We start from the raw sequence: 13,627 nt of genomic DNA on the forward strand, positions 1-13,627 counted from the left end.
GTTGAGGCAGCAAGAAGAGCAGGCTCAATGGATGGAAAAGGTGCATTTATCTCATCTGACTTGAGACATCTCAGGTCATCGATGGTAGTCAACTGGCACTCTGAGATGTGATTCATTCCATCCTGAAAGAAATCTGAAAAGGTGTGTAACAACTCTGAGACGTCTGAGGTGAGGTGAGAGCAATCCCACCCAAAGGGGCTTTCTAGATGAATGCTGACAGACTTTATCAGGTCTTTATAAATCACTTTGTGAATCTCCACGCTGTTTACTACCCCAGTGCTGGGAACCGTAAACTGTAAATCCCAGATTGAAAGAGTGGGATTTATCCCACGCTAAGTTTTCTTTTATAAGCAATGAAAAAAATCAGTTGCATTTTCAGCACTCGTGTTTTAATCTATATGTTTACTTACCATTAGCTGGTCTGTGTCCTCAATGTTGTTGATTGCAAAGAGGGTATAGGGCAGCTAGGTCAGCTGTACCATCTCCTTTCCTTCAGATGCCATGCTGGGAGGCTCAGAGGACTGAAACTCTTGGCCAGGTTGTCTAGGGATGGTAAACAAATTCTGGGGTTGAACCTGGAATATGCAAAGGATGGTGCCACAGCTCAGTTCAGGCAAGGTGTGATGTTCTAATGGTGGGAAACTAATGAGCAAATATGCTGATCATCTCCCTTGGCAATCTCAGTGGAGCTACGCTGGATGGTGTTATTCAGACCTGTGAGATGTTTCTTGTAGGCTGCTCTAAATAGGTAGACTAAATGGGACAAGGTAGGTATAGTATTTGTTTTCCTTGTAGAGAGGCATTTTGGCAGGGGCAGTGTTGCCTTTTACCTTTCAAATTAATGCAATATTTTATTTCTTTTTTATTATTACAGTGGTGTTTGGTGGGAAGACAAGAGGCAGTGGGCATAAATTGAAACAACAAGGGGTCCAAATGGATTGAGGCAGTCAAGTGTTGGAACAGGTTGCTCAAAGAGGTTATGCAGTATGTCCTTGGAGATTTGCCTGGATAAAGCCCTGACCTCATGACTGGCCCCTTTTGAGGAGTAGGTTAAACTAGAGACATCCTGAGTTCCCTTCCAACCTGAATTATTCTATGATAAAAAAATTACATCTATTAATATACTAAAATTATTTTCATACATCATTAAGACAATGTCAGTTTGCTTTGATTAAAACATTTACCTCAAAATACAAAACAGTTTTAGAGGAAAGAATAGAACAGTTACACAGAAACTTTGAACTGCTGTTAACTGAATCTTTCTTTATTCAGTTCTAGTAAGATTTTTCTTATCTGCTGGAAATTCAGATGTAGAAAGATACAACACAACCCAAATCTACCATAGCAACTTTTTGTGGTGCAGTTGCCATGTCTTTCCAAGGCCCATACTGATGTTCTTGGCTCCTGAAATAATTACTGGAGATTTAAACAGCTGGATCAGTCTAGAGTCTCTAACTTTGCTCCCCCAGGCATTGGATATCATCACTGAATAAGATGCATAAGTGTACCAAAAGCAAGTACACTGAAGACAAAAATAACATTTCATTTGTTCCAATAGGACGAGGCTTTTCACATACAGTCTTCAAACAACTCTTATTCCACTTACTTAAGACATCATTTCTGTGCATATTATGGAAGTCTTTTTAAACCAAAGGGAGAGTTTTAACATACAAGAATTGCAATCATCCAAGGTAAAGAAAAAAAATGTAATAGGCAGTCCTGGCCACTCTGATCATACTAATTACCTTGGTCATGCTGCTCACAGTAATTTTCAACATGTTTTCACCTCTCCATAATAGATCATGAAGCAGAAAATCAAATAATTAAGAACAACTTTTATTCATTAACTGAGGATTGAACAAGGGCGATTGTAATCGCAAGAAAAGGAGAGAAAACATCTTTGGCAATAACCTTGTTTCCTAGTCTGTCAGAATGAATATTCCTAAGGAGGAAAACTCATTTGAAAGAAAGCAGCCTTACTTCAGAAAGCTATGTAGCTACATGTTTGGGTAGTTGAGAAATAATTCATAGAAAATACATTTGACACATAAAAGAACAAATTATAAATGCTTTTTTTTATTTTCTCCTTATTATTCTTCAATCATGTTGACTTCATTCAGCATTCTCTGGTCTTCAGTCAGTCAAAGGATAAGAAAACTTTTCATTTTAAAGAGATATTAAATGTCATGCGATTTCATAGGTATTTCAAATCCTGAGAAAAGGCCAAAATGGTACTTTGTTGCTTCTGTGTCATCAAGGGCAAAAATGGGTTTGCATTAACACTTTTTCCTTCTTTTGGCCAAATTGCTAAATCTAGCCCTGGTCATATAAAAAACTAAATACAGCTCAGCTGTGCTTCGTATGCTATCCTCCCTGAGACTATGAGAAACAGAAATAATTTTGGGGATATATTTAAAGATGCTTGAATGAATCAGGAACATATTTACTGGATTACTCCATTTTTAATAAACATTAGATTTTATTCTGGACTAGGCTGAGTAACACAGAATTGCCATGAATGAAAAGTGTGGTTTAGCCTTCTTCTCCATGGCTTGCAGCTGCTATCAATGGAAATTTTGCTACTGATGTGTGAGACAGCAAGCACAAGACATTATTTCCTTTCCTTAATGTTTGTTCACCTGTGGAGCAATTTCTAAACCCACCTATATGAGGAAAGGCTCCCCTGCCTGGTTTCCAGCTCTGGCCTGCAGACTCTATGTGCCCTCATTTCTCCATCCTTGGCTTTAGCCAGCAACATCTTGTCATCCTAGATTTTGTTCTATCATCTTCTAATAGTCTTGAGGGAGAATGATGTGACGATCTAAATTTCTTTTCTGGAATTTGAAAGATAGTTTCATGGAAGAGAGGAGAGAAAACTGCAAAGAAATCTGCAATGAACACAGAATATTAATGGTGAACTTTTGAGATCAGGCAGACTTTTATGGAAGTGCTGCATGGAGGAATGGGCATGTGTGGATGATTTGGCAGAAAGCAGAACAAAGTAATTATTGTATTCCCTCCGTGCATTGCACAGAAATTGTGTTATTTCATGCATCATTCACAGCTCTCATTACTGATACCACAACATCTGAGTTACTCTGAGCATCAACAAAACAAACACCACTTTGGCTAGCTGAAGACTTGAAAACTTGGGAGTGGATGCTATCATTTTAATTTTTGCTGTAATACTACACACAGCTTCCAGATTGTTAGCTTGATCTTGAAAAGTGTAAAATCATGAGTATTCTTGCCTGAATGTCCTGTTTCTCTTCCAGAAATGTTGCTATTTTGTGCTGGAAGCAAGGGTTACTTTTCATATTTATAATTTTGTGTGCTTATTTAATGGGAGAGGCAGGCAGACTGCAAAAATGAAGTTTTCACAACAGTTAGTTTGTCACTGCCCTCCAGCTGTTGTTCTCACAGCAATAGTTTCCTTCAGTTCAGCAATGTGAGGACAACTGAAATCATGTTATATCTGGGGAGAACTTAAATGGTGTTGCATGGTAGAGGAGGGTACAGGGAGTCAACACACAGGCAGTAAAATTATCTATTTTCAATAAAACAAAGCCTCTTGATTCAGACTGTGTGTTTTCCTGGGATGTTGCATATAGTGCTTGGAAAGGAAAGGTGGAAGAGCAGGTCATCTGGCAGTTGTCCAGCGAGGAAAGCTTAAACTTTCCAAGATAAGCTCTCACCACTAGTTATGGAGTCGACTTTGAAGGACACATTGAAGTGGTGGTGGCAGCTTCTGAATGCAAATACCTGGCTGTATGCCTCTAATGTGATTTTCTTCCATGCAGACTCGGCAGTGATCCATCCTGGGTAAAGTTCTTGACCAGATGGGATCATTTCACAGCTGGCAGGTGGGACTGCACTGGCTCAGTAGCTCTGTGACTCTGTACTGAATCAACAGTATCTTGCTAGAGGTCGTCATCAAAGAAAATATTTTAGAGAAATCTCTTTATAGAGCTTAGGAGTGAGTTAGTAGAAGGATGCAGGTCCAGAACATCCTACTCTGTGTACAGTTTTCAGTTGTTTCACTGTCAATATATGTGCACTTCATGGACTTGCTTTGAAGCTTTTCACAGTGTTAAGGCAGAAGGTTGGATTCCCTATACTGCCAAAGTATGGACTCAGGTAGCATTTAGTTGAATGGATCCTATCCAATACCTGATCAAAAGTCTCCATTAAATAATGTGAAGTGTTTTTCTAATATAATCTCACTTATGTTATTCTGACAAGCAGGCATAAAATATAAATTTTGTGCTTGACACTTGTCAGATCAAGCATTTTTGTCCACCATGTCTATGAGTCATGAGATAAATCTTTTAATGCTTGGTTACTGCTCATTCCTATGCTGACAATATCAGGATGGGTTATCCATCTGAGTATTTACACCTCCACTTGATAATTTAATACTTGGTCCTTCTGTTGCAGACACAGCTTCCACATATTTGATGTTGTTGCAGTTTGATGGGGTTTACTGTCCCATTTCCACATACTGGGTTAAACCAGCACCTCAGGTTTTTTTTCTGAACAAAAGCTCAAGAGCCTTTAGGATCACAGATGTCTTAAATGAGGTGCTCCAAATACACTCTTAAGTTGATAGACATCTTCCCTTATCTTATCAGATACACATAATTAAAAAAAACCCCACTGAACAGACATCTCACTGAGAAAGTTGTTGATCATATCTTTTTTTTAAAATCTTTTTAGAAGCTGATGGCTCCAAAAGCCATGCATGGGAAAATAGTTGTTTAATTTTCATAACTTACCTGCTTTGGAGTGATTTTGCTTCCTTTTTCTGTTTGTTTCTATTATTTGGACAGAATTAGTGACAGGAAGAGAAGGATGAAAAATGGCTGAGTTCTTACTACCTGGTACCAACAACTTCCGTAAGTTCACTCACGAATCCTTGGCTGCTATTGAAAAGAGAATTGCTGCCAAGAAAAATTGTCGAAGAAACACTATAGACCAGAAACCTGAGGAAAAACCACGTCCTCAACTTGACCTAAAAGCTTTCCAGAAGTTACCAGCTCTCTATGGAAATCCTCCTCCAGAGCTCATTGGGGAACCACTGGAGGATCTCGACCCGTACTACAAAGATCGTAAGGTTAGAGCCAACCAAGATGCATGTCTCTTAATTTATTGTGTTGCTAAGCAGTGTTTATGTGAACAGTTTTGCTTACATCCCTTTGGAAAAAACTATCATCCATTTCTAGGTTAAAATAATGCAGGCAGTTGGCACAGCTGAATGACATGCTGTAATCTTCTTAAAAAAAGATTAATTTTGAATTATAGAAATTAAATAATATGAACTTGATTAACACCAGAATGGAAGCAGAAAATATAAAATGGATAAAGGAAGGAAAGGGGGTTTTGAGTCAGATCCACAAGAAGTGATAATAATTTTGTAAATTTTCTTAAATTCCATGGTTTGAGACAATGTGTTCCTCGCTATCTCAATGCTTATGCTCCACTTATGTGTAAAATAAATGATCACCTAAGTATAAAAGTTATTTTAAAACATTTGCTGATGAACCTTAAAACCTACTTATTCAAGCTCCATATTCTAATCATGAAGTACTGAAGAATATGGTTTTCAATAACGAACAGAGAAACGGGAACTAATCCATTGGAAATTATGCTTATTGCTTGAGAAATGGTTATACTTTGAACTAATTTCTACAGTCTTGGAGCTAGAGGATCACAATAGCAAATAGTGATAAAGGCTGCAATTCTTTCTTCCACCTCTGTATATCTTGACTCAATGAGAGGTTCAATTTATTTTAAAAGAATAGTCACAAGCAAGATTAGTTCTGTGCACAACCCTTTGCAAGGCCTAAAGTTTAAAAGAGAAGTGCACACTAAGAATTTTTTTGCAGCTTGAGAGTTAATGGGTATTAACTCTTTCATCAGTTCATGACGAAAGGATAGCAAAGTATTACAAAGAGTCTTCCCATTTAAACAAACAGACTAAAGTTAAAATCAAGCTCTTGCTCATCACTGATACAGCAGGATATAGTACATAAATATGTTCTCTGTTCAACTTCCTGAAGACTTTACTTCATGTTTCTTTATTTTTTTTTAAAGGTTTTCATAGTGCTAAACAAACAGAAAACGATCTTCAGGTTTACTGCTACACGTGCCTTATGGATCCTCAGTCCCTTCCATCCAATCCGAAGAACAGCAATTAAAATTTTAGTACATTTATATCCTTTTGTTGGCTTCATTCACTCTTTTTGATTACAAAACCCTACCTAATGCTGTGCTTTTCTATTTTAGAGCATCGAATGAACTTAGTCTTTTCCTCACTTCAGATTATGTCTAATTATGAATTACCTTAGAAATTATTATTGTCTTGGCGCTCTTGTGCTACTTAGAAATAAATAGTTTTGTGACTACTGGGGGTATCGAAACCTGATTTTCTACAGATTTGTGCTTTGAGAATGATCTCTAATGTTGGTTTCCAATGCCTCATAAGCAAGTATCTCGTGCTGAAGCCTTTCTCAGTGAGAAGACTAATAAATCTCTGTCCTCTTTCTCATCTCCTGCTTACCCAAACTGCAGGAATTAAATTCAACCCATGTCAAAACTGATCAACAATTGGCCAGTTTTAAGAAAAAAAGGGTGAGATAGGCAGGCACACAGATGAAAACACACAGAAACAAAAATGATGCAAACTCAGTTTCTTTAGGAAATGAGATTAAAAAATATATCTTTGGGATATGAAAATGAAAGTTTCCAGGGATGCTGCAGGGAATGCTTTTGGAATATAAAAGTAATATAGATCCCACCTCATACATCAAATTTAGGGGATGGGAATCACTAGTGTATTGCTCCAGTTTGGCACTGGGGAATGGGACCAGAGCGATAATGCTGTTGCTCAGGGCTGAATCAGGCCCAGTGCAGACTCTGCAGTATCCCTGTGTGGATTTTAAGTTTCCAGCCATCTCCTGGCTGTGTGGTGCTGAGTTAGCTGCAATGGGTCTGAAGTTGTCATCATAGCAGTGTACAGATATCCCTGGAGGAGTGTTGCCTCTCTTCTGAGGCTTCCCCAAGCAAGTTGGCTGATAATGGCATTTCAACACTGGTGGTACAGCTCCTGGGTTTGTGACAGTTTGACCATGCCTAGAGATTTTTTGTGGAGGTGATGAGGATGGATGATGGGAAGATTGGATGTCTTTCCCATGGACATCTACTTCCTGTATTGCCAAAGCATGTAGTATGACACAAGGCATGAGATTCAGCTCCAGAGCCAAGTGCTTAAGCTTAGGTGTCTACACGTGATCTAGATGCCCAAGTTATCCCCTATAGCCAGCAGGTCCCAGAGAGCAGCTGGGCACCTCCAAGAGTTTGCTAAACATGGGCATCTAGAGTCCTTTGAGACACCTGCAGGTACCCTGCCAGACATCATGCTGTTCCTTCAGAAGAGCTCAGCTCTGCCAATTTAGAGTCAGGTTTTGGCTTCATCTGTGTGAGCTTGGGCAAGTTTTTAACTTCTATGCTATAAAATGAAACTAAAAATGCATCCTTCCTCCCACTCTTACCAAGTTTGCAATGTTTAAAGCAGCAGATCTCTAGCCCATACAGAAGTCCGGATGGCATGAATAACAATGGTAGCATGTTGTCATCTAATATGACTCAAAATCAGCAAATACGTGTGCATGCTGTTCTTACATGTGCTTTAAACTCAAAACCAGATACTACAACTATGGCTGATAGAATATCTAGTCACCTTTCTGAATCAATGTCATATTCTTTGCCTTCACTCCCATGATGTACATTATTCACTTCGTTTATTATATGCACTATTATAACTAATTGTGTATTCATGGCTCTGACTGAGTCCTATAAGGCATCTCCATCTTCTTCGTGGAACAAGTATGTTGAGTAAGTATCTGTGGGCACATATGTTTCTTAATTCTGTAATTACATTGAATTATTGAGACTTATCTTGCCGCCTTCACTCAAGATAGTTTATGGGCGATTTAGAAGGAAAGTTGCTGGTGTTAGGAGTTTGTAATTTTTTTGTGTGTGTTTTTGTCTTTAAACTGAATAGCTACAAAAATTGTGGTGTTATAGGGGAGAGTAAGTGTAGACTATGTTCCACTGTTGAACTAGCTTCATGTCCATCCTACTGCTCCAGTTTGCTATCCCACTTTCTGAAGTTACTCAATAATTATTTGTTCTTTATCCAGACACATTTCCCATTGTTGCTGCTGCTGAAGCACATCAAGAGCTGCTGTCTTTTAAAATTCTTTCTAATAATATTGAAATGCTGAGGCTTGCTCTAATAAAATGTTCTGTCAGAAGCTTCTGGCCTGCAGGACACTGTTAGAGAGTAAAGCTCTTCTCTTCAGTGCTGCCAACACTTGCAATATTAAATCACAATATATCCATGCCTTTGTAGTCCCACTTAAGATGGATAATCCCATATTTAATTTTTTTCTAAAGAATATTTCAGCTCTCACTTTTTCAGTTTGGCATAAAAATGTTAGAATACGAAGCCTGATAATTCTCACACCTAACTCAAAGGAAAAGATTCCAAATTACTTAGTTTTAAAAACAGCTTGAAAATTGTTTCTGACTATCTCGTGTTACACGACACTGAAACAGCTGGGAACGGCAAATCCTCGCGCAAGCAGGAACAATACTCTGCATGGTATTAATAGACATTTCTCCAGAAGATGCTGCGATACTTCCCTACTTATGAAAGCATAAAGGTTAGATAAGAGTTGTATCTGTTGTTGGCATCAAAACTACTGTTCAAATGCATTTCAATAATAATTTCAGAATACTTCTTTCCAAGTGAAATGGGAAGCACTACATCCATATCACTTCTTAGTGCATTTGCTGACTACCAAATGAATGCCTTCTGAATTCCATAGGGGAATCGCTCTCTTGTTGAAATGATAAGTGCACTCAATAAGTCCAGAAGAGCTTTTACTGATAATTTTCCATTAATAAGAATAATTGCCATCTTAAACTGAAAATCCTCTACTCTTGTACTTCTCTAAGTGTTTTAAACATTCTGCACAGAAATGGATGCTTTGTGCTCAAAGTAAATAATACACAGCATATCACACATTCATTGGGCCACTTGAAACCAGAGGAAGACACAAATTTTGATCTTTATTTTAGCATGTAGCTAGGAGTTTTGTGGTTTTCAAATTATGGTGAATCACATGAAAGAGTTGGAAAAAAATTGTTAAATGTCAAAAAAACATGCCACAGGCATGCACGTTAATAGCCACGTCCATACGGCAGTCAGCTACTGTCTCAAACTCCGTATCAGTCAGATACTGATAGAATACACTGAAATCAACAGCAGTCTTTCCACTACTGTGCTGCAGCATTGGCTTGGTTTGTTGGCCTAGACAGTAAATAGTCTGACTCTGTCTCTTCCGTTAATTACTAATATTGCTGTGTTCCTTTGGCGCTTTTCTCCTTTCCTTAGATTTACTTTCACTGGCATTTACACTTTTGAATCATTGATAAAAATATTGGCAAGAGGATTCTGTCTAAATGAATTCACTTTCCTTCGAGATCCCTGGAACTGGTTGGATTTCAGTGTTATCGTTATGGCGTAAGTGGGAACACATAAAATATGGATTAACTGTGCTTGGCGCTCTCTATTTGAAGTTCCTGTTGCTGCGGTGCAAAAGGCTGTCTGCAGTACAAAACAAAAAAATTCCTTGGTGTCCTAACTGCATCTGAAACTATCTAGGACATTGGCTCTTCCCCTTGATTTACCGCTCACTATGTAACAACAATGTATGAGCCTTCCAAAAAGGGAATAGAGCTGCGCAGAGCAAGATATACCCTGCGATAAGCGTATGTGAACGGATGCATTTCAATAAGTGAAATGCAATATCTGGGCTGTTAAATATAGACGCACTGATCCTGTGAATAGAAGTGTAAGTTTGAAAACAGAGCGATATGTATAGATACCAGGATACTGAATTAAACTTGGGCTCTTTATCTCCAAAAATCAGAGTTTGAGCTTCAGTTTGCAGTAATGATCGTGCCCCTATACTGGGCACTGGTGAGGCCGCACCACTAATACTGTGTTCAGTTTTGGGCCCCTCACTACATGAAAGACGTTGCGTTGTTGGAGCATGTCCAGAGGAGACCCACAAAGCTGGTGAGGGGTCTGGAACACAAGTCATACGAGGAGCAGCTGAGGGAACTGGGGTTATTTAGTCTGGAGAAGAGGAGGCTGAGGGGAGACCTGATCGCCCTCTACAACTGCCTGACAGGAGGGGGCAGTGAGGTGGGGGTCGGCCTCTTCTCGTGCTTAGGGACATGGTTTAGTGGTGGGATGGCAGGCTTAGGGGAACGGTTGGACTTGATGATCTTAAAGGTCTTTTCCAACCTAAACGATTCTATGATTCTATAATTAGAAAGCTTTTACACCAGTTAGGTGCAGCTACAGAAGGGAGATCAAACCGGTTCAGCCAGTGTTTCAGCTTGAAATGAATACTTTTGGGTGTTATCTTTGTTTATATTTTAAACGCATGATATTTTAAGATGCTGACACAAAAGCAGCTGTGCGCAAGCCAAGAGCTACCTCATAAGGAAACTCTAATAATCCAGAAATGGGTTTCTGTTTTGTAAGTCTTCAGACAAATCCTTGATGTGTAGTTTATTAATACTTAAAATATGCTCAGAAGGATTGACAGTTAAGAACGACCACTGTGAAATAATCACCCTTTTTATATGGTTCGACCACTTGATATATCATGTCCTGACTTTACAGGTATGTGGGAGCATTTAGTACCTTGGGGAGCGTGTCAGTCCTTCGGACTTTCAGGGTTCTGAGAGCTTTAAAAACCATTTCAATAGTCCCAGGTAAGAAGCCCTATTTGCTGAATATTTCCTGCTACTTAGAACTGATTCTTTTCTCCAATCAAAATGTTGGCTTTTGCCTTTTTTTTCCCTTTTTTTAAAATTTTTTTCTGTATCTTTCATTGATTGCAGACACGGCTGCACACAATAGTGCCTCAGTTCACCTGGCCCAACCAGAATAAATAAAGTGTTAGAAACAATCTTGTATTTAATTCATTTTCATTATGCTTTTAAAGATTTTGTTAACAATTTACGTCAGTTCTACAGAATGTTCTTCTAGCTGGCCTCAGTGTTGTGGTTCAACAGAAACACCCCTGATGACTGAACGGAGTTTACTATAATCATCTCACATCATCCCTGGGAAAACAGTTTCCTTTTCACTTCTCTTTTAGTTACAAAGCCAGTGGATTCTTTCTCATGATGAAATTCAAATTAAGAACCAATAGGTTGTCTCTGTCTTCTCTTTCTGGTCTTTTTTATCATAGCCATTATTGTTTCCAGTGTTTCCAGTTTCTTCATAGATCACAGTGTTGGAAATTTCGTTTGAATTATGGATATTACTCTTTCTGGATAAGAAAAACTAGACCAACTCCAGTTCCTCATCCTTGCCTAAATATTTTACTGGAATTAAAGGAACATCTGGAAATCTTAGGGTCAATCAAATGAGGAAAAAAAAATTGTTCTCATATTAATCATTCTCTCATCCAAACTAGACTTGCATTACAAATATATTTGCCACATATTATCCAGTAATTTTAGCATTTTGGTTGCTATACATTGTTTTAACTCTAATCAAGTATGACAGATTAATCTCAGTTTTTCATCCTGTTTTTCCTTTGTATATTGTCTTCCTAGGACTCAAGATCATTGTAGGGGCACTTATCCAGTCTGTTAAGAAACTTGCCAATGTGATGATCCTGACTGGTTTCTGCCTGAGTGTCTTTGCCCTCATAGGCCTCCAGCTTTTTAAGGGCAATCTAAGACACAAGTGTGTCAGGAACACGACGGAGTTCGGTAAAACATCTTATATCTTTAACAAAACATGGGAATCCTATGAAATGTTTGTTGGTGATGCAGGTAATTTTTTGTCTCAATTCTTATTTAGATGATAGTATAGACACCATGCATGCATGTATAACCACTTCTGTAAATGATATTGAAGTTTTGATGATTGATATTCTGATGAGTAACTACCTGCTAATGGCCTTCAGATTGCCAGAGAAGCTTGTAGGCATCCAGGACTGCACCCCTTCCCTTCATTATAAGAAACAGCACTCCCAAATTTTCCAGTAATGTCCAGCTCTGTTTCCCAGAATGATATGACAATAACTGAAACATGCATTAGCTCATTCGCTGCTGTAATTCCCCAAAGTTCACCATTTACTACGTGCTGAAGAGTCTGTACATCTTCATTTTGCTGCCCAGTGAAGTACTCTTCAGCTTGAAACAGAGGAATTAACTTAACAAATTTACTTTCATCTTTGTATCATATGTATCATCTGATTTATGTGAGATATATTTTACATCTCATATAAGATATATATATAATATGCATCTTTCATGTATACATCTTGACCGAAGCTGGTGATGGAAGCATAGAGCAGAGATTTGAAAACACAGCAAAGCATTCTCAGAGGAACAGCAACTGTAAGATGCAATTCAGACAGGAAAAGCCTCAATATGAATGAAAAAAATACACTCAAAGTAAACAATATCTATGCCAGAAATATGAAGAAAGCTTCATCACTGAAGAAAATCTCCACCAGCAAGTTCAGACAGAGAGCAGTTATATGGGGAGAAAAACATTCTCCCAGGGTAAATGTTGAAATACATTAAAAAGCCCCACAGGATTGCTGTTTGTATACACTCGTGTGGGAGATTTGTTCAGACAGGATTTCTTTAAAAACTTCATAGTCCGGGGAGAAAGTCTTTATATAAAAGATTATTGAGAAGAACTTCTGAAAAGAAACTTTCAAGTTCAGGTTGGATGGGGCTCTGAGCAACCTGATCTGGTTAGCTGTGTCCTTGTTCCCTGCAGGGGGGTTGGGCTGGGTGACCTCTAGGGGTCCCTTCCAACCCGAAACATTCTATGATTCTATGATTCTAACTTCTTGCAAGAAACTCAAAAAAACCACACATAAGAAGAAAGACATTAACATATACAGAATGTTGTAAAAATCATAACTGAAAGCAAATTTCAAAAGAAACCAGGCAGTGACTACAGTAGAACACAGAGACCATGGATGTGGCAACCTTTGGCTAAAAATGCTAATTTTCTGTGCTGAAGAAATAGGAAACAAAAACATCTTTTTTTTTTTTTTTTTTTTTTTTTTAAATGCAGAACACTGCAGCTATATAAAGGCAATAGCCCAGAGAAAGTATGGCTCAAGAAATTGAAAGTCTGTGTTGCTTCACAAGCTTTGCCTTGCTCACATCCTACGCCACATACCTTGTATGCAGGGTGATTTGCAATGATGGCAAAAGGAACAGGAGGGCTCAGACAGGTTTAACGAAAGCTAGATATCTTTCCTACAGGGTTCAGGACTTGTAGCACTGTAAGCCCAGTTTTCTATTCAATGATTTTTTTCTATACTTTTTATGGGCTGCTGTGTATATTTTTTATGGTTCTGACTTTGTGTGAAGTTCCCATCCCCAACAAGGAAAACTGCATGTTGTTATGACTCTCTGAAGCTCAGTCACTGAATCTTCTTTAAAAAATTGGGGTAGAAAGTAGCCCAGATAGTGACTCATTCCTTTACGGTGTATTTACATGGTA

At 38.4% G+C, this 13,627-nt stretch overlaps 1 protein-coding gene across 1 annotated transcript in view; it reads left to right on the forward strand.

The window, feature by feature from the left end:
* The first annotated feature begins 4,858 nt into the window (after window positions 1-4,858).
* Window positions 4,859-13,627, forward strand: part of LOC104130993 (sodium channel protein type 5 subunit alpha-like) — a 35,654-nt gene continuing 26,885 nt past the window's right edge. The window contains 6 exon segments of the mRNA XM_035899625.1: window positions 4,859-5,113; window positions 6,094-6,212; window positions 7,786-7,893; window positions 9,461-9,589; window positions 10,763-10,854; window positions 11,707-11,928. Coding sequence (XP_035755518.1) covers window positions 4,859-5,113; window positions 6,094-6,212; window positions 7,786-7,893; window positions 9,461-9,589; window positions 10,763-10,854; window positions 11,707-11,928 — 925 coding nt within the window.

Source organism: Egretta garzetta, unplaced genomic scaffold, assembly GCF_000687185.1.
Source record: "Egretta garzetta isolate BGI_Z169 unplaced genomic scaffold, ASM68718v1 scaffold117, whole genome shotgun sequence".
In the NCBI taxonomy this organism is placed as follows: domain Eukaryota; kingdom Metazoa; phylum Chordata; class Aves; order Pelecaniformes; family Ardeidae; genus Egretta; species Egretta garzetta.